The following is a 21,482-nucleotide window of genomic DNA, read 5'->3' as shown; positions in this document are numbered from 1 at the left end:
AATTTAAATAGTGCGCCCGTTGGAGTCCCCTTTGATGCGGTATTTTGAGCCGGGGAGGGCTACTGAGATATTTTTTCTTGTCGTATTATTTACCATTTCTCTGCAATTTTAATGACTGAAGAAGATCTTTTCAAATATGATATAGAATATTCTATCCACAAAGGAGAGGATTTTGCTTAAAAACTCTTGAACGGAACAACTATGGAAGAAAGAAAATCTAAAGTTTCCCCCTACCCATGTTGGTTTACTCGGCACTTTTTCGTTACCAGGGTCCCAAGACAGAGTCGTCAGTTTTTTCCCGCGCGCGGGTTTTTCTGGGGACCGCACCTCAAGGTCAAGGCGAATTTCGAGAAGTGCTTCTCTATTTCTCTTAAAATATCAACATTTTACAAGTTTAAAAGAACGTTTAAGGTACAGTCCAATTTTCATCTTTTCATAGCCAGGTTGTAATTCTATTTTTAAGCCTTTTTTGCCGAAGGAAAACCTTTATTTCTTCTCGGCAGGAGGGGGTTTCCCTGTTTTTTTTTTCGGAGCATGTCTGATATGATCCAGGTAGATCATTAACAAATTCAGCTTTTATTACAGGTCTGGAAATTTTCTGGGGAAGAAAGCGGAACAATTAACCATTATTTCCATTGTCATTTTCCCATCTGAATATTTTTCCAGGAATAGTTAGGTATAGGCCAAAATCACCAAATGAAAAATAGTCACATCAGATTATTCTAATTTCCCAATGTAAATAAACAGTATTGTTGGCACATGTCAGGAAATGGTCAGGAAAAAAAATTCTTCAAGGTGAGGGAGAAGTCTGAGAATTTATTTTTGAGTCCGGGAAAATTAACACGAGTTTTGAGGAAAAGTCAGGGAAAATGGAAATTAACTCATAACACTGCTGATCAAGTGTGATACATTGAATTTAAATAAACAAGGTTTCAACAACAACAACAAAAAAATTAGAAAAACATTTTTGAGATCAAAGTGACCTGATACTTTAGGTCACTGTGACCTCAACAATATTTTCCTTACATTACCAGTATCAGTAATATTAATGGTGCTGAAGTACGCATTATGGCTGTATAGGGAGGCTGGAGGCTGCTACCAGGTCCTGGGGGTGCTATATAAGGTAGGGTTTTCAGCTGTTTTGGTCATGAATAGGGTATCGATTTTGGCCATTTTGGTTATAAATAGGGTATGTTATTTTGAACTCTAGTCTTGAACTGGGTATGTTTTTTAGAATAAGCCATAAATAGGGTAGGGAAAATTGCAGATTTTGGTCATAAATAGGATAAGGGTTTTGGGAAGTGGGCCACACACCACCACCCAATTTTTCTGGGAGTACCCTCTCCCTTGGTTACCTCCAGAATTAAATTCACCGAGACAGACACCCGAGTAGAGAGAGGTACTGTGACAGTAATGGGTCTTGCTCAAAAGCCCAAAAGAATGACTATGCCCAAGGCTAGCCCATATAGCAAGTGTTCCCCTACAAAGAGCAAAGCTCTTTGTATTAGAACACTTGCTATGCAGGCTAGCTCAGGGCTTACATTGTCATTTTCCCATCTGAATATTTTTCCAGGAATAGTTAGGTATAGGCCCTTACTCAATCTAGAATCCAGCCAAGCACACTAACCATCAGGTCACCGGTCACCAAAAGTGATCACCCAAGACTAAAAATCAGAGCCAGGTCACTCATCCTAATTTTCTACTCTAAAATAAATAATTATTTTCACTTTTTTTAGCTTGTGATTGATTGTGTTTTTCCTTCTCTTGAATAGAATGCTAGTCCATTATGGTCTAATGCTCTTGACGTATCTCTTAACTAATAGCCTTTACAGTCCAATTCCTGAGTCAAGCGAGGGATAGTGAGAGTGACGTTCCCTTTCAAAGGGCTGGCAAATGGTCTTCTGTCTGTAAAATGCATGCCTTGCAGAACTGAAGTCAAATTTCATGGCGTGAAGCCATCTCAAATTGTGTAGTTTCAGAAAAAAACATACTTTGCCTTTGAAAGTCATCGGAAGTTCCAAATGGGTGGAGGTCTTTTGCAATGTAAAGAAAGTCCCGGGTTGACAGAAAAGATATTAGTCTCACATTTACCATGTCACACCTTTAAATCATAACCGGTGTTGCCAGGCTCTACCACTATATAGCTCAACCTCCCTGAGCCACTGGGAGTATAGAGAATACAATATAGACTAACAGGTCTGTTTTTTGTGCTCCTTCCCATTCTTCCAAAGACTCCAAGAATGTGTCGCAAAAAAATTGAGACAGCAAGACATGAAAATTTGACTAAAATTCAGTGAGACACCTACAATTTGAAGGACCATTTGCCACCCCTATAGAACTTTTGGCTATATTCACCATCTTTTCCTAAAGAAACAGACTATAAGCCCAGTAGAGTAGCTGGCTAAGACCATGAAGTAGATGGTGATTTCCCCTGCAGCTGACCACTTTTTGAGAAACCTGCCTGAAGTTTGGAAATGCCATTTATTAATTGCTATCTGGTACAGCTACGGTAAAAAACAAATTAAAAAAAAAACAAAACAAAACAAAACAGGAAGTAACATATTATTACTGGTAAATGTTTCTACTCCAGAATTTGATAAATGCAAATGAGGACAGCAAGATCTGGGATGAAAGCTGGCCGTTCACCTCAGCTTATACAGTAAAGGTAAGGTTAAGTCTGCATACGAGCCGAAATGGCCCATCAGGCTGGAGCTTATCCCAGTTTCTGTAGCATGAAGCGACTAGGAGTATTTCTGCTCCTCCCTGGATGGGATGCTAGTCCATCACAGAGTTACCCCCAGCATTAAATCTGCCAATACCCATTTATACAACTGGATGGAGAGAGGCACTGTGAGTGTCTTGCCCAAGAACACAACACAATTTCCCTGGCCAGGGCTCGAACCTGGACCGCTCAATCCAGAGATGAGTGCACTAACTATGAGACCGCCGTGCCTCCCACCAGCCGGTACAGTACAGCATCTTTACGGTTGATTTTACCGTGACAAACAATAGGGGTGTGGTAAATGGTCCTTAGAATTTTGCCAAGTTTTACAGGTCTTGTCACCTTCAATTTTATTGTGACATTATCAAACAGTCTCAATTTCTCTTGCAAGGCTGAAGAGCTCTTAACCTTTCAGAAAAGATGTTAATTCTCATTGACTCACAGTCTCCATTGTTATCAATTGCCATCCCTGAGTAACTATGGTCAGTTCATGATTAAATAGCTAAAAGAAAAGGGGTTTATTGTTATAGATCTACAGTAAATCCTTGAATTAGCGCCCAGGGTGCTTATATCAAATTTAGGAGAAGACGGGGGGCGCTTATTTTAAATTTCGGCCGATAGGAGGGGTGCTTATTCGAAGGAGGCACTTATTTGAGGGGGGGGGGGGGCGCTAATTTGAGGATTTACGGTAATTATAATTGTACTAATTTGTGTTGGTCTCATGATCTTGAACATTTTTAATTATGCATTCTCTCTAATAAAAAAAAAAACAAATAAATAAATAAATTACGAACAATATTTGGAGAGAAAGCCATGGTTTTTATGTGGGTTCTTTATCCTGGAATTGGAATTTAGAGATGTTGGTTTTGCAGAGGGAGGGAAACCAGAGTTCTGTAGAAAAACCCTCAAAGCAAGGTGAGAACCAACAACAAACTCAAGCCACTTATGGCACCAGGCCAGAGTCAAATCTGGACTACATTGGTGGGAGGCAAGCTTGCGCTCTCACCAGTGTGCCATCCCTGCTCCCCTGTTCCCATTTGATGTCCCAAAGCTTCCCTCCCTATAAAAATATCCAATGAACCTCTTTGAGTAGGCATGTAATTTTTTGAAGCCACAAAAACGTTTTTGCTCTCTCGAGCTCAAGTTCTCAATTTCTCTTTCATTTTCTGCTATCAAAGTCAGTTGAGTTTCTGTATAATTATGCAAGCTGTGAATAAAGTAGACTCAAAGTGGCAAATGGCAGAGGCCTTATATACTCTGCTGTGAAGTAGACTTTCCCAAAGAGCTTTCTATTGTTATAATAATTTATTAAATTTTCGTACATGTTTACCACAATAGCCATTCCTTGAGCCCACCTCTCCTCTCACTTGGTGATACAATCTTGTGGCTTGGCTAGGGAACAAAGCTAGGTCATGTTGTATTAGAAAAAATACACATTAACCAAATGCCTCCATTTCCTCCTCTAATTTTGTACACACTGTATCTGCTGTGACCATTGAAATTAAACCAGCCTTGAGGGAGCTCGGTTGTTATACCACATGTGACATCATCCCCTCTTTCATGCCAGAAGATGTATTTGATCATCAAGTGATAAAATGGAAAAGGCCTTTTTATTTTAATTTATTTCATGCACAACAAATTACTTTACAATAATGTAATAAAAGGCCTTTTGAATTAGCCTAAATGAGCACCATTGCATGATAAATTTAGCTACAGGTAGAAGCCATAAAACTATAAAATGTTCCTTCCAAAATCAAAGATACCTTGACCCTCTCTACCAGTCAAGAACAAATTATCCCTGTTGTACACATCCAAGTTGGAAATGAAGCTATTGGCCCCAAAATAAGAGAGCTAGTCTCCTGTGGCATTAATGGCTGCAATCAGTCTTGGGAAGTCAGAAATTTGCACCTGTACACCATTACTAGTGGCTGCTTTTATAATCCCAAGAATCGACGAGTTAAATTTGCTTTGATGTGGCAGTTATGCTTATTTAAGGGTGAGGTGCTTATTAAATGATCATAAAGAAACCTTTTAATTAATTAACTCTCATTATGGTTTTCCCCAAAACGACCAGGAGTTTAAGCCTTGTCAAATAAGTGCCACCTGCAAGCTCAAGCGTTTTGAATAACTTAAGTGCTGCAATGTTGTTCAGGTCAGTGGGTGACATAAGTCAGACAGACAGGTAGAGAGCAGTTTGTAGTCTAGTATTTTAGTGGTTATTGATAATTTTTGTCCTGGGTAGTGCTTCATGGGAGGTGTTCAATTGGGGAGTATTTTTTTAGTGCATGTATATACATTAGTCACATTCTCCAATGATAAATACTGTACATAAAATTCCAGTAAACCCACAGTGTAATTCTCAAAATAGGCTATAACTTAATGTAACGTCAAGGGCTTTGACCTTTATTTGTTTACCTCTTGTATCCGTCATTATGAGGTTTCATGCAATAACCTCTGTGCTTCACATGTTTGTTTCCTTCCTCCAGCTTGAAACCAGTAAATGGAAAACATCTTTAGATAATGCTGGATGTTAATCTCAACTCATCTTCTATCAGCTCTTTTTCATTTTTCTTCCCTATGGCCTAACCACCCCACCCACCCATCCTCCACTCCATTTATAAGCCCAGGGTCTAGAACTGGAATTTTAGGTCATAACTTCTTAGTCCTCAAGTTCTTTACGTGTTACACTCCATTTGCAAAACCATGCTCAGGAGGCTGGGTTCTTAGAGATGATAACCTGTTAATAATATACCTTGGACAGGTAAACTGGTGTAGCAATGTGGCACATGGCAAAAAATGCTGTAGGTTGCATGGCAGAAAACTTGCAACTTTTTGACAGCTTATTTAACCTCAATTCTTCTCTTTCATTCACCTGCTGCAAAATATTAAGTTCAATAACTTTGGTATCCTTTGAAGGCAAGATTGCTTGAGAAACAATGATAATCATACCTAAGCAAGAACAACAACAAAAATTATAATAAATTCCTCGTGTAACATGTATTTTAAGCCATTGTTCACCACTGGATGATATACAGCACTGAAGCCAGAAAAAGTTCAGGGTTAAAGCAATGCAGTCAAACATTATCACAACAGTTCCTAAAATATAAGAAACTCATTTATTTAAAGGTACTACAACTACATCATTCCACATAAAGGGGGGAGGGAGGGGTTAGTCCTGCAAAGGGATATTCCTATCACTGCAGGACTATAATTTATTTCAAGCGAATACTTAGGAAAGGGAATTAGTAATGTTCCTCTGTTATTGCCGGGGATGACCATAAGGCCATCCTGCCAAATAATTTGTTTCCCACTGCCTGCCTGACTCATTCATAATGCTTTTGTAGTGATTCTTTCTGACTTTGTCTTCTTCCATGTTTGGGGTGTTCCCAAGTTTAACACACTTCATCTACAAGACTTACATCTTCAAGTGAACTTGACATCTAAAGCAGCCCTCATAGTGACATCTTCACTTTTAACAGTGATAGTGACTCGGATGCAAAAACGCAGTTATGGGAAGAGCATTTGTTAATTCTTCAATATTTCTCATGACCACTGTTCTTATAAGCAAGAGCACAATGGGAAATGAGACGTTTCATGGGGATGGCCTAAGTATAATCTTCTGGCACTTACACATACCACGGTTGAGTTCTTACAGTATAACCCCACTGAGCACTATCTACATACACAATTTAAGATTTCAAATTGGGTCAACTAAAAGAAAGCATTTATCAGAAGCTAACAATTAAGTCATTTTGGAATAATCATACATTCTATGTTAAATAATTTCATCGTCAAATAGTTTCAACGTATATTCCACAGTTACACCAAGTGTCTGGTTCAACCATTTGTTAACTTGAAGTAACTTGCAACTGCTATTGATTGACGCTGATTGTAATGACAGTTATTGTGTAATGATCTAGAAAATACTACTCAATGATGACTAAGGAGTGGGAGTGGAGTACAAAAACAACATCAGTTTATTCACACTGGCTCATCAAGTTTGAAACTTTAAATTAAAATTTATTCATTTAAATTTTGCACTGCAATCTCTTTACTGAGGAAGTATATGTGAAATAAATACATCTCTGTAATTCTACTTCTTAATTTACATCTCCAGCGTATATTATTATAATACTAATCATAACAATATTACAATTTTCTCAAATGTGATTGGTGCATAAACTGGTGTATTTTACTCTAATTAATCTGCAAAGTTGTAATCCAACAGTGTAATCAGACAGTTGGCTGTAATCGGACACCTGTAATCAGACAGTTACATGAGGCAATCATTTTAAGTCCGCTCCACTAAATCCACCAATCACAACATTGATTACAGTCACAATAGTAACCAATTAAAGAGACTGACTTTGTAAAATTGTGGAGGTTTAGATTCCAGTGACTGTTTTGAAAGAAACTTAACAGCCATTTTGCAAACTATTCCCATATTCTTAATTATGATATTTAAAAATGACTATTAAACGCTATTTTTCAAACTGGGAAATTGTAATGGTTATGATTAATTGGTAACAGGACATCGTGTCTGTAATCATACTCATGATTAACAAATCGGACTTCCGCTTTGCGGTCATCCAATTTTGTTAATCACTCGTATGATTACAGACCGAATTGGACTCCATGCAGTCCTATTACAATTATAAATGTGAATGCAATCACTTTCAAAATTTCTAGAAACTTTGTAGATTCAATCTCTGTCATTATATAACGTATATTTGCCATATAAACTCTTTGCACCCAGGATATAAATTCAGTTTATAAAAACTTACATTGATAGGCTATTAACATGTAAAAGTAAAAATATGCATAGTTTCTGATAAGAAAATATATTATTATACATCCAAGGTAAATAAAATGTTTCTGGACTATATGGTTGGCCATTTGTTTCAAAATTACAACAGGGAATGCATGGCTTTTTCTGCTGCGTGTACTTGTTTTGATACATTACGTATGGGCTTTGAGCCCATATATACGACCATTTAGATCGTGTACATACGCATTTTTCAAAGGGCCACATATTTGAGTAAACTCAAGCGCGGGGATATGCGAAATAAATGCCCAAATATACGCGTCCTACAAGGACCCATATGTATGCGTGCTAAAATGTGCGTATATGTGGGTCTCGTAAATTACGTTCTATATGCTAGCACTAAATGTGTCTTTTAAGAGAGTGGCTGTTCATGTATGATAGCAATGAAAATTGCTTTAACTTAGAAATCGTCAATATGGTGGCAGAGGTAAAATGCCTTCTCTTGGTCTATCTGGTATTTAATGTTTGTTACTGCAGATCTCTGGTGACTGAACTTCTAGAAACAGTTATGTGTCTTTGGAATGACTGTTCAAGATTTTATCCTCACGCTGATCGTAACATGGCAGAGAACTTGATCATTTGTTGAGACTGACGTGGGTTTCCCAATTCTGGTATCAGTATCAAGCTGGTTCATTTGTGAAGTAGAAATATCTATGTTCAGTGTCAGTGTGTAAGGGAAAGTTTTTTTCAAACTGACCCAGCAGGGTCTGCTATGAGGTGGTTCAATACCCTCACAAGGCATGTTTACAGTGTCAGGGGACCTAATTCTCTCTGGCACATTGATGGACTACACTGCCGTTTTTAGACTTTAAGTTGTGCAACAAACAATTCTACTGCGACTGGGCTCCCTCTCTTCTTAGCTGCTGTGCAAAGTTATGGATTGTCCTCCAGAGTGTGTTCAGATGAAGGGGATGAAAATTTACGGGTAGGAAGAGCTATGCTATGGCACAGGGAATTTAATAGGGGAAGCAAAATTGCTGGGTTGTCTGTACACACCCAGTGAATTGAGTGTCTCTGGAGAGAAGTCTTCATTGGAGTCAGCCAGTTCTACTACACCCTGTTCTACCAGATGAAAGAAAATGGCATCCTGGAATCGACCATCATAATCGATCTCTTCTGTTTGCATTACATATTTCTTTCCAGAATTAACACCCAGTTAAACCTCCTAATTAAGGCAATAATCATTCTGTACGCACAGAGGGTCACTGGACTCCTCAACAAATGTGGGTGTACACAGTGATTTCAAAAGATATATAATACTGGAAATACTAGCTGTCAGGGACACATTTGATGATAACACCCAACCAGATGAATCAACTGGTTAAGACTCAATAGGACTTACACTAAAATCACATTCCGTTTCCTGAAACTCCCCTTGAGGTATTGATATTTCATATACAGTTGGCAAAGCCCTAATGGGAGAACTGAGGTGTATGAAACTGCTCTTAATGCAAACATTTTCCATTTAAGTAGTCAATGTTGCATTTGTCTCACTAGCGATTCTAGAGGTCATATCCTCTCCGCATTTGCTTGGGCACCTCTGTCCAATGAATCAACTAAACGATGTACAGAATAATCTACAACAAATCATGGCAATCAGCGTGAGGACAAAATCTTGACCAGTCATTCAAAAGACGCGTAACTGTTTCAAGAAGTTAAGTCACTGGAGAGCTGGAGCAACAAACATTACATAGCAGATAGACCAAAACAAGGCATTTTACCTCTGCTGCCATATTGACGATTTCTAAGTTGAAGTAATTTTCATTGCTATCATACGCTAACAGCCATTCTCTCAAAAGGCACATTTCATGCTAGTATATACAACATAATTTATGAGACCTACATACACGCGTGTTTTAGCACACGTAAATATGGTCTTTGTAAGACGCGTATATTTGGGCATTTATTTTGCACATCCCCGCACTTGAGTTGACACAAATATGTGGTCCTTTAAAAATACGTATGTACGCAATCTAAATGCTCTTATATATGGGCTTGAAGCCCATAGGTAATGTATGTAAACAAGTATACGCGGCAGAAAAACTCACATATACCCTGTTGTAATTTTGAAACGAATGGCCAACCATAGGACTACAAATACAATTGAGAAAAAATTGAGCAAGGCAACAACAAAGCCTGTATATTTCTATTCTTGAATGCCATGTTGATTACCACTGCTGACAAAAACAGCATGGCAATAAATTTGTTTCGGTTATATTCTTTTGAAATCTAAAAGTTCACAGGTTCACACTTATCACTGCTACATCATTTGTTTACGACTTACTTATTGATGAACACAACAAAATAATTATGCATCCACGGTGATCACATCCTAATTGGATAACCGTGAGTAAATTTAAGTAGGCATGTTCCTACATTTGAAGAATGTTTTTGGCAAAATAATTACAGAATTAAACTATGTTATTGTTAGTTTGTCCTATTAAAATCTTAATCAAAACTATAACAAAATTCTCGAACGTGATGGGCTATCAGCAGCCCAATTTGAGCATTAATTGGACAGTGTACGCATCATGCTTGTAATTGGACAGTACGCGTCATTTTACGCACACTGTTGCGGTGCACTTTGTTGAGTAAACTGCTGTGTTTTTCAGCATTCATAACGACGTTTAATTGTTCAGCGCTCAATCAATGGTTTGTTTGTTTCTTGAATTTTGTCATAGTTTTGATTAATTGGTAATAATAATAACTCGTGATTAACAATTTTGTTAATCACTTGTATGATTACAGACCGAATTGGACTCCACTCAGTCCTATTACCATTATTAACCATTATATGTTAAACAACAATAGCACAACAATTATGTTAACATGATTACATCTGGTAACAATTTTACACATTTCAATCAGTCTTAAACAAATTATAGTACTAGTGAACAGAACTTGAAAAGTATTTGTTTCAATTACACACCAGCTTCATCATTCACTTCCCATGTGCTCTTTCTAATTCAGCATTGGTGTCTTGGGAATGAGACATTTTAATCAAACTAGCCATAATTCATGTTATGTCCACCGTACCACTGGCTTCATTAAAGAACAATATATTTCATCATTGCCACCATCAATCCTTCCCCTTGTGGGCAATAGTGTGGAACAATAACATGTCACGAGATTCAGACCATTTTTCTTTGTCTTCAGAGACAGAATTACTATATGGGTGAGGGGAAGTAATTAGTTAAGTTAAAATTTTCCAATGAAAAGTATTCCTTGAAGTTGTGTACAATCTAAGTAATATCACTGAGAAGCTTACAAACAATTTAGGGCTTCAAAAAGATCCTGAAATGCATATTTTTCTGCCAGTGTTCCTTAAATTGCAAACACAACTAGTATGCTAGAAATCCTCTATTGCGGCATGGGATCTTAATGCCTTGCTTGCTGACTCACGATGGCTGGCACAAAGGGCCACAGTATGAATATGTATCAAATGTTTTCTTCAATGTAATACATGTAATTGACAGTTAGATTATGAGCTCAAGATTTCTGTTGCATGATAGTTGCCAAGGGTGCAGCCCGAGTACACTATCACACATAGAAATCAAGAGTGAATAATCTGTTTATTGTTTTAGTATAAATCTACTCATTGTAGAAAACTTTATCTAAATCATCTATACTGACACTTTGAAAAAGTAAAGAAGCAGTTGCCATTTCTTACAACCGTACACTGCTAGGCTGCTCAGTATCTACAACAGAATAGATAGTGAGTAGCATAGCCAATCAGAGAACAGCATTTGTGATAGAACACAAGTACATTTGTACTAATTCATGTTAGAACAGATTTGTTAAGTTTGAAGTTATAAAGCTGTAACACTCCAAAATATTGAAGGATTCTCTTCATATAATTGAAATATCTAAAAATATACACAGTACAACTAACTGCTGTCAAAAGTACAATATACCTTGTTTTTCCTTGGTGAAGGGGAAAGTGAACGGTGTCTAGGAGGAGATTCTCCATGGAAAGAAAGTCTCAAACCACTATCCTCTGAGCAATCTTGCTGTGCCTCTTGTAAACGGTGCTCTTCCAAGAAATTGTCTCTCATCACTAAGCGTGACTGTTGTGACCTGTCCTTGGGAATTGGAATTGGTATCCCTTTCACTTCCTCTTCTACAACATCCTGTGAAGCAGCGTATTGCACCACTATGGAATCAGTTGTTTTAACCTCATAAGGATTCTTGGTTTTCCTGTTTGAACCAACAGCATGACTGCTGCTTAAGACAATGTCTTGTGTCACCACTTGCTGTCTGTTACTGTCACCTTCTGTAGTACACATAACAATGGAGGGATCGCATTCAGTTGCACTGCTACTAAGCAGTTCCCTGTCATCTTCATCGATTACAGAATGTAGTTTCTCAGCAAATTGCTTTGTTAGTTTAACATTAGACTCTTTCAAACCAGATGATCTGTTGCCACCCTGTTTGATTTCTTTAGTTTGCACGTCAGTAAGACCCAAGATCAAAGTAGTCTCTTGAGGCACATTAGTACCTTTTGTCCGTCTAGGAAGCGAAAGAACAGATCTACCAGACTTCACAGATTTGTTGGACTTTTGAGAAGTGTTTGATCTGGCACTGTTTATCCGAGAGGTACTTATGCGCCAGTTCTCACTGAATGACCTCTGAAGATTTATCGAACTTGAAGAGGCAGCACAAAAAGCAATCCATGGGTCTTGCAAAGCCTGCTCTGCTGTCATGCGTTTCCCTGGATCTACCACAAGTAATTTATTTATGAACTGTTTTGCATGATCTGAAACATCTTTCCATGCCTAACAGGGAAAAAAAATAACAAACTTAATTTTGTGGTTACTTGACAATGTTACAAAAGTCAGAAAATATTCAGGGACAAAAAAATTCTTCAAGGCCAGGGAAAAGTCAGGGAATTTTATGATAAGTCAGGGAAAGCTGAAACCATAGCATGGCTGATTTATAGCATTGAAGGCTGGAAGAAACATTTCAGGGCACTGTGATCTCAACAATGTTTTCCTTACTGGAGAGGTAGCCAGTCATTCTCAGAGTATATAGTATTGCTGTTAGCGGAGACTGGAGGCCCCTAATTCATCTGACATTTTTATTTATCTAGACAGGGAAAAACTGTACTTTTATCAGGGAAAAAGTGGTGACTTTTGAAAACTGATGTCTGTGGCATGCTTGAACCCTTTGATTCCTAATGGCAACACACAATCATGCTTGTTTTGAACACAAGCAATGCATTTGATGGAATGACGGTCATTAGAGTTCAGATTTATATCAAGGGCATCCAGACAACTACGAAAAATTTGCAAGAAAGAGGTGAAATCTGGGTATTAACATTCAGCTGCTGCCCATGATGAGTTTCTGTTTCTGTTTTACTGAGTTTATGTTTCCTCCTAACTCTGCATTGTGGAAAGGAATCGCTTATGGTTGAACAATATCATTCTATCAGAATTTACCATGACCAACATGATGAACTACTTCGTTACAAGTTTGGTGTAACTTGAACCCAGACATTTAATTAAACAAGAAGCTTTGAAGTGCTTACCACAAATCTTTGAATACAGTTTGAAAATATAAATCATTGTAATATAACCCAAACTCTGAATACACCACCACAACAGGAAAGCTTATTCCATCCCACCGATGAGATGACGCAGCTGCGTCACTGCTCATATGGAAATTTCCTTCATCCAGAATGATCAGATGAAACTTACAACCCATCAACAAGTTGACAGTGAATCTTAAACACTCTATACGGACTGTGCTGATCATCAAACTTTTGAACACAATTCATGAAGGATGATCAAGGCGAAAACATATTCCAAATCAGACTCAGGAAATCCAATTAACCATTGCGCTCTGTAGATTGTTACACGTCTTTTATAAGTGTTAATGAGTGTTCAGTTCATGTATTCTGACTTATATTCTTGGTCAGGCATCGACTAGTTGTAAATAATGAGTTCATTCCTTAATGTTCCCTTTACACATTTCACAAAGTAAATTTGGTACATGTAGTACTTCTGGAAGAATTTTCAGGTTTTAAGTATAATTTTCCTTCAAATTTTAAGCATCATCACCCGCCCTACGTGCTGTTTCAAATTACTTTCCGACATTTCTCCCTTTAGAGTCAAACTGCAAAGACATTCCTGACATCTGTTTCTTAACCTTAACAGTTTCTCTCAAGTGTTTAGAGGTTTAGCTGATGCGATCATTTTAATCACCGGAATTATTGGTTCTTAATCATGTTTTCAGTCTATTTTTTGCACTGACAACCTATGGTGTTATGCATGCATTTCTCTCTTTCTAGCTAAACCACAAAGAGGTTCTTTGCATTTGTTTTTTAACATTCATAGTCCCTCCCAAGGGTTATGAGGTTTAGCCGACGAAATCATTTTAATTAATAGAACTGTTGCTACCTAATCAATTAAGTCTATTTATCACCCTATAACTTGCTCTGTTTACATGTACTAGCTGTGACCTACGGCTTTATCAACATAATCTCCATCTGTATGAGAGCTGAATACTTCTACTCAACAAAGTGTTAATATCCCTCAACAATGGTCGTGAATGTCCCACAAAAGCCAATACGGAGCTTAAGCATGCCCGTTTTTGAGATGCAGACGGCAACCGGAAGAGAAGATTTCGCATGCTAGGACCGTATTGTCTCCCAGATTTTTATACTACTCATCTGTAATGAAGAAAAGATACTTAGCAATGTGAGTATGGTTGTGTGAGGACAAGTTTAAAATGAAAATAGCTCACTTCCGGTTACCGTCCCCGTCTCAAAAACGTGCGTGCTTAAGTTCCCTAATAAAAACAAACAATGCAACCTTGGCTGCGACCTATTGGCTTGGTCATCGTAATCATCTTTATCTGAAGGTGAACTGGACACATTTTTTCACAATTGAGGTATTAACAGCTCTCAAAAATGTTTGCAAATGGCATCCCACAGAAGCAAGGTGAAATCAACCAGTGCAACCATGGCTGCGACAGCATCTGAAAGCCAACTAGACACTTCTTTTTAACAAGGTGTTGATCAACATTGTTTAACCATTGTTTGCACATGACATGCTATGGAAGCAAAAAATCAAACAATGCAACCTTGGTTGCAACCTACAGTTCTGTCAATGGACACTTCCATTAAACAAGCTGTTAATATCACTGAACACTGTTTTTGCAAATGACACGCCAAAGCCAAAACATGCAGCCTTCCCTGAGGCCATGGTAAAATTTCACAAACATTTGAAATTCTCTCTCTTTTTTTTTTACTATCAATATCAAATTACCATGTTTTCTTGATTAAACAGTGGGTCTCGAATAAATGCCGGGTCTCTCAGGTAGATTCATAAATAAGACCCTCAAGGAATTTATACTCAAGTCATAGTAAGCTTTAGGTATAATTATAAGATATTTTAAAACTCTCAAAATATTGAATAAAAACTCTAATAAACTCCAGGCTCAAATAAACTACAAAAGTATTTAAACACCTGAGTTTAAAAATAAATGCCTGTGTTTAATCGAGAAGATACAGTAAATGTATGTAACCTTTTATATAACTTCAGTCTGATGATTATAGAGATAGCAAACAAGGTTTGGACTGACGTTATTAGTTACATAAAGTACATTGCAACATAAAACTTTTTGTCATCAACGTCTTTCCAGGTGTATCTTTGGATGTTTCAATTGACTTCCACGCTTATCAAACTCAGACCACCACCAAAGATCAATCACAATTTAATCACTACATTAAGGAATGAAACAAAAAAAGTTTGGATTCTGAGACAAACTGGATTAATTAATGAAACATAGAACTAAATACAATTAAAACTATTTTTACATGTATTCCATTGCAAAATGTTCAGTTCAAAGAAGTTTTAAAATGCATTCTAAAGCAGAATGTCATATTCAAAGAGTACACCCATTGTTTCTTGAGTAGAGGAGCTTTGGCAACGACTCAATTTCAAATGAAGGAGTCAAAATCAACCAACTTCTACTCCCAAGTGTGAATCGAAGCCAGTTGGTTCCACCATACTAAGGAAATCAGTCACATTTTTCAGAATGACTCAGGAAAGGGAACTTCAGGAGTTAAAATCCAAAACAGTTCCTGGGAGAGCATGGCCCTGGATCCCTTTAGAAGTTTGCGGATTTTATTCATGGCTTTTGGGGAGAACAAAAGTGCAATGTTTTGTAATTTTTTAGCAAAGTTACCATGGTCAAATAAAGTTTTCTATCTATCCATCTGTCTATTTGGTGCTCATTGTTTCTGAAAACCATCACATTTTATTCTAGATCCATGACTGACTTCATATTGAGTCAACAGTTACACATCAAAAGTTTGTGTCGTAGCAAACAATTACACACATAGGCCTCCAGTCTAGACAGGTCAGTGACTGCAGTCACTACTGACTTTACAATGATACTGGTGTCTGGAATGTTTCCAAAATGAACACAACAGTTTTTCACGAAATCAAATACGAATACAGCAGTTATATGATGAACCACTGCAGGGTTTTCAGACTTATAACTGTTTTTTGTCTGGATAATTGAACCTTGCCTTGCCACAGTCTGCATAGCGCTGTAAGAAATTTGGCCACGGTCATTGCTAACGAGACTAGTTGGTCAGAACACAGTTGTATGTCTTCAACAGTGCTTAGCGTGCTAATTGCCAGTTCAGTTCATTGGTGTTCCCTATGAAAAATGACAAAGTACTTTTTGGCATAAAGCACCTGTAAGAGACATACAACAAGTGAATAAAGGAGCCATTTACATGTATGTGTTCTTAGCTGTTGCCTTTCATCTGTTTTGGCTATCAATATTCTGAATGGCTAAATCAACAAATATTAGAAAACAAAGCCTGCGAAACTGACTTAGTGAGTGGAACATAAATTCAGCCCCATTTACTGTCGAATGATTGTTTTTCTCCTCTGCTTTATGATGTGGAACTGGCATTTGGCTGTTAAATCAGCACACTGCAGCCCCACTCCCCCCAATACAAACAAGTTCCACACTTAAAAGGTATTGAATAACCTACATGTGTGTAATGTTGGAGTTCTGTCCTACCCCAGAGAATGATGCAGTGGACATCTAAATACACCAGTTTGCTGTTGAACATTTCAAAATATGAAGTCTGCTGCTGTTTTCTTCTTTCCTGCACTGTTACAATTTCAACACAAGTCTTGTACCTCCCTTTTCCCTTATTTTCTCTAAATGTATATTTTTTCCCTTAGACATTGTAACATATGTTGCTGTTTCAGTGTCCTGGCCACTCCTCAGAATTAACCTGCATTAATTCTGCACTGCTGTAATTTCGACATGAATTATGTACCTACCTTTCACTTTATTTTCTCTAGACATATCTTTTTCGCTTGGACTTATGTCACTGTTTTAATCTCATGCCACTCAGCAGAATTAACCTGAATTGATTCTGCACTGCTGCAATTTCAACACAAATCTTGTGCCTCCCTTTCACCTTATTTTCTCTTGACATATCTGTATCTCTCAGAGACACATGTCTCGATGACACTGTTTCAATGTCATGCCTGTTGTCACAATTCACTCGAGATGGGTTTCCAGTATGAGTAACAATCGCACAGATGTTCAATATTAAAGTGATTTTGGTTATAAAATGGCTGAGGTGTAGAGAAACAAGTTCCTTGAAATTATTTTATTGCTGTCACCACCTTCCTGAAGCTCAAAACTCAATCAGCAATCTGTGCTAAGCAAGAGTTTCAATGTTTGACCATAAGTACAGATAACAGGTGAAGTTGTATGATTGCCTGTCAGCATATTTTTCTTGTAAGCATCTGGGTAAATTCAAGATGACAACTTCTTTGGCTCAAATACTACAACCGTTCAAGCCTCCCCTTAGTTACTAAATGTTGGTAGTGGGCAAATAAATGTGACCATAAATTTCCAAAAGCACATAAACCAGGTTAAACCATGAACAAAGTACAGGCAGCTAGGTTTCGTCTTAGCAAACTAGTAGTGACACACCCACAGGACAAGGAGATATGCTACAGTCTAATGCAAGTGGAACTTCACAATTCCTTGTTCAACAGGTCAGGCTAGGATCATGACACTTGATGATAAGAGCTGTAATGCCTTATAAAGTATCTAGATAGCATGTAGCTGTGTCCTTGTTGGTCACCATTACCGCTGGAGTTTTCTTTGCAAGTTATTAATAACTACCATTATGAGTGAAAGAAGGGATAGGTCATCACTTAGTGTACTTATCTGGAATCAATAACCACTTGGCAGATCTATTTATGAACACATGGATACTGATTGAAGAGAGATAAAAGATGTTTCACATTTTTGCACTTGTTATTAAGCTGGAAATATTCACTGGCTGGATTTCCGGTCTACTGGAGATGTCAAATATTTGGAGGGCATTGCACGAAAAATTGCCTCAAGTAAATGAACATGGCTAGTAATAGTTCTGTTGTAGCAAGCATTGCTCAAAACAGAATTAAATTTTTAGTGCTTTTTGCAGCATTGCATCAATACTACAACAAATGTTTTTTGTGTTACTGCAGCTATCCGTTAACAGTAACAGAACAAAACTTTAAAACATATTCAGTGAGATAGTGCCAAGCGTAACAACGCCTTCATTGTTTCACTTTTTTCCTTTAGGAATGACTATTAAAACTACCTTAAAATGTAATATCTTTCTTTAGATCTCTCCTATGATGACCGAGACATATTGAGAAACCTTCAGTTTCAAAATTTATTACAGTTATTCCTCCACGGAAATTACCTCAAACACCTTTGGAGATGCATTGTAGTATATTCTTGACAGGCAGAGTTGAAAGTTTCTTTGTTGCTGCAGCGTAAAGTTTATGTGTCATTTTGTAAGACCCTGAGGCTTGACTATTAACAGTGCATATTTTGCTAACAATTGGAAAACAAGCACTTGCACTCTTGTTCTGTGAATTCAACTACATCGATTTTCACAAGCAACTGTTTGAAAGTTTCTTAGTATTGTCCCTTGTACTTGAGGCATTCGCTTTTCTTCTCATTTCACAATTAACAGCAAATTGTCACCATTTTGATTTTGTCAAAAACACCTTCACAAAGCCTATTCAGACCACGGGTAAACCTCCACTAAGTACTATGCTATTGATTTTCAGAAAACAGTAGTTCTCACTAAATATAGATTTTGGTTTCCAGCCAATTTAAATGAATTCAGTAGCAAACACAAAAGTAGGTAGATAACTATTTTGTGAATTTACATTCATTTTCAAGAGATAAAAATTGTTGTCAAGTGTATGGCACCCTGAAAACTTGCCCACACTCTACAGGATAGTTTTCTGCCCCAATCAGGGTAATAAGACTCGATGCATTTCGTACATTGATCTTAATACGATTTAATTTTAGCAAAAAGAGTTAACAATGCTTATTGCCAAATACCGGATCACGTCAAAGGAAGTCCTGCCAATTCGATTTAAGCCTTGAAAGCCCGCACCTGAACAAAATTTCGCCCAGATCAATCAGGTTTTCACTACTGGGCTGAGAAATACGCTTAAAAATAACATCAAATCGTTACAAACAGTTTAAATGTAAACAATGTGCCGTATTCAAGCGAATGTTTCCAACGATAACAAGGGACCGCAGCGAGTGCACCACTCGCCGCAAAATGTACGGAATGTTTGTAGATAGCTCAGGCCCAGCCGAAAACTGGCAGCAATGTGACCTCAGCGGCACAGCAAAGAACTGCTCTCAAGGTCTTTGCACAACAGGTGGAACTCGCTAAAAGCTAGTAGCGGCGATAGATTTACTATCATAGGCCCGGGATCATAGGTCTACAGAGAAACAACTGCACAGGAAATGTGCCAAGCTGCTGTCGCTACGACATCTGACCACATTTCCGTATACGAAGAAGTCACAGAGGTTAACTCTTTCCGTCACATATATCACCGGTATCTTGTTATTACTAGAAGGGAATCGTTTACGCTTTTCCCGGCTACCTTGTTTAAAAAGAAACAGTTATTATTATTACGAACAAATCGCGGTCTCCGAGAAACAAGAATACCGAATGTTCTCGACCAAAAACCAGGAAAACAATTACGATGATTCGCACCTCGCGCACAGACAATAGTTTTGGCTCTCCTCCGGAGTTGATACGCAAAATTGAACAAAAACAAAATTTAGAAGATAATTTGGTTTCTTCAATAAAACAATTATGCGTTGAAATTGATTCTGTTCAACTAAGGTTAATTTTGGGGTCACAGTCCTACAGATCACGGCGAACGATTTCGCATTGTGTTATTTACAACAAAGATAACAACAAATATAATTGCATTTGACGCAAGAACGCGGCAAGATCGCGGCAAGATCGTACGAAATCGCTGGGATATAATACCAGCTTCCAATTAAATAACCACAGCAACATTCGTACAACATGAATTCCGCCTCGGTTAGAGTACTGCTTACAATATCTCAACAGGAAAATCCTGTCATGAGAAACAAAAGATCTGTGAAAACTTGCCAGCGAAATGTGATTGTCAACTGATACTCAATTCACATTAAATTCAATAGCACGACACGTAAGGACGTACAGTAATGGTGATTCTCACCGTACTATTCTTAGCTGAGCGAAGGCCTTCCAGAAAGAAAACGAAATAGTTAACAGCGAAAACAATTAAAGCTGATTACCATGACTCATCAGGCGAAATCAAGTGCGACAAAAATCGCGGTCGAATAAAGAGAGCGTATTCAGTAAACTGAAACCTAGTAAACTCCTGCTTACCTCTCCGTTGTACGAGTACTTTGCCTTCATAATAGCGTTGTACATTCGTGTTCGATTCTCATCCAAAAAGGGCATTTCTCCGCTAAGAAGAATGTGCGTGATAACACCGATTGCCCACATGTCCACTGCATTAGTGTACGATTGCCTCTTGAGAATTTCTGGGGCAATGTACTCGGGTGTTCCGCAAGTTGTATCCATTGTCTCGCTATCCGTGTCCTGCCGAGTGTTGGAGAGTCCAAAGTCAGTGATCATGATCCTGGAATCGATTCCAGGGTGATAATATAGCAAATTTTCAGGCTTAAGATCACGGTGAGTTATTCCAAGGGAGTGAAGATAACGAACCCCTTCTAAAACCATGTACAGGACTCGTGTAGCATCGCGCTCAGTGAAAGATCCCCTGCCTACGATGCGATCGAAGAGTTCACCGCCCGTAGCGAGCTCCATGACCAGATAAACTCTTTCTGAACACTCATACACTTCGTAGAGTTGAACGATGAATTCGTGCTTCACTTTCCTTAAGACAGCAACTTCGGATTCAAACACGTCTTTGCCTCCTCGAACCTTTATCAACTTGATTGCATACGGTTGTTTGGTTTGCTTGTGTTGCACACGGACAACTCGACTGAATGATCCCCTGCCAATCAGGGCTTTGATTTCGTACTTCTCAGTCACAACTGGATCAAAACTGAGTTTTCCTTCACAAACACGGCCTTTCTTTGGCTTCTTTTCAGAGGTCTTTCCCTCATTGTTCACAGCTTCTTTACGCCACACTTCACGTGTTGTCTTCCCTTCATCGGGAGTCCATTCATCAGGTAACTTTTTCGTCTTTATGCAATCCTCGTCGGCGAGTTTCTTGCTCTGGCTGCAGCCCATCCTTACTTTACAATTCTCTTTAACCTGACAACGCACAACTGTATCGTACAAGGCATAACAATGACGGTGAGGAGAAACTCGAGCACGATAAGCTTGACCGCTTGACCAGCAACACAAACCTCGCTATGTTTATACAGCCAGAAACGTGCCATGCGTCACAGCAAGCGCGCGCAATCGCGCGTACTGCGCGCGAGGCCAATCGAACTGAAATCAATCCCCTGGGACCAATCAAATGCGGCATAGAGTATGACTTTAGTCAATCAAATTGAATCAGTCGCTTGGGAATTCTCCGGACAACCAATCAAGCTTCAGAAAATCTTGTCTAAACAGTG

At 38.2% G+C, this 21,482-nt stretch overlaps 1 protein-coding gene across 1 annotated transcript; it reads right to left on the bottom strand.

Annotated features, from left to right (window-relative positions):
* Nucleotides 1–6,676: 6,676 nt before the first annotated feature.
* Nucleotides 6,677–21,482, bottom strand: LOC110048316 (serine/threonine-protein kinase H1-like). Its single transcript, XM_020754104.2, has 2 exons — nucleotides 20,278–21,482; nucleotides 6,677–12,322 (listed from the first exon to the last, which is right to left on the bottom strand). The coding sequence occupies exons 1-2, from the start codon at nucleotides 21,148–21,150 to the stop codon at nucleotides 11,435–11,437; spliced, it is 1,761 nt and encodes a 586-aa protein (XP_020609763.2). The 5' UTR covers nucleotides 21,151–21,482; the 3' UTR covers nucleotides 6,677–11,434.

This window comes from Orbicella faveolata, unplaced genomic scaffold (genome assembly GCF_042242905.1).
Source record: "Orbicella faveolata isolate gen_17 unplaced genomic scaffold, um_ofav_v1 contig_3, whole genome shotgun sequence".
In the NCBI taxonomy this organism is placed as follows: Eukaryota; Metazoa; Cnidaria; class Anthozoa; order Scleractinia; family Merulinidae; genus Orbicella; species Orbicella faveolata.
The sequence above is the reverse complement of the archived record's forward strand: the minus strand, read 5'-3'. Positions and strand labels throughout refer to the sequence as shown.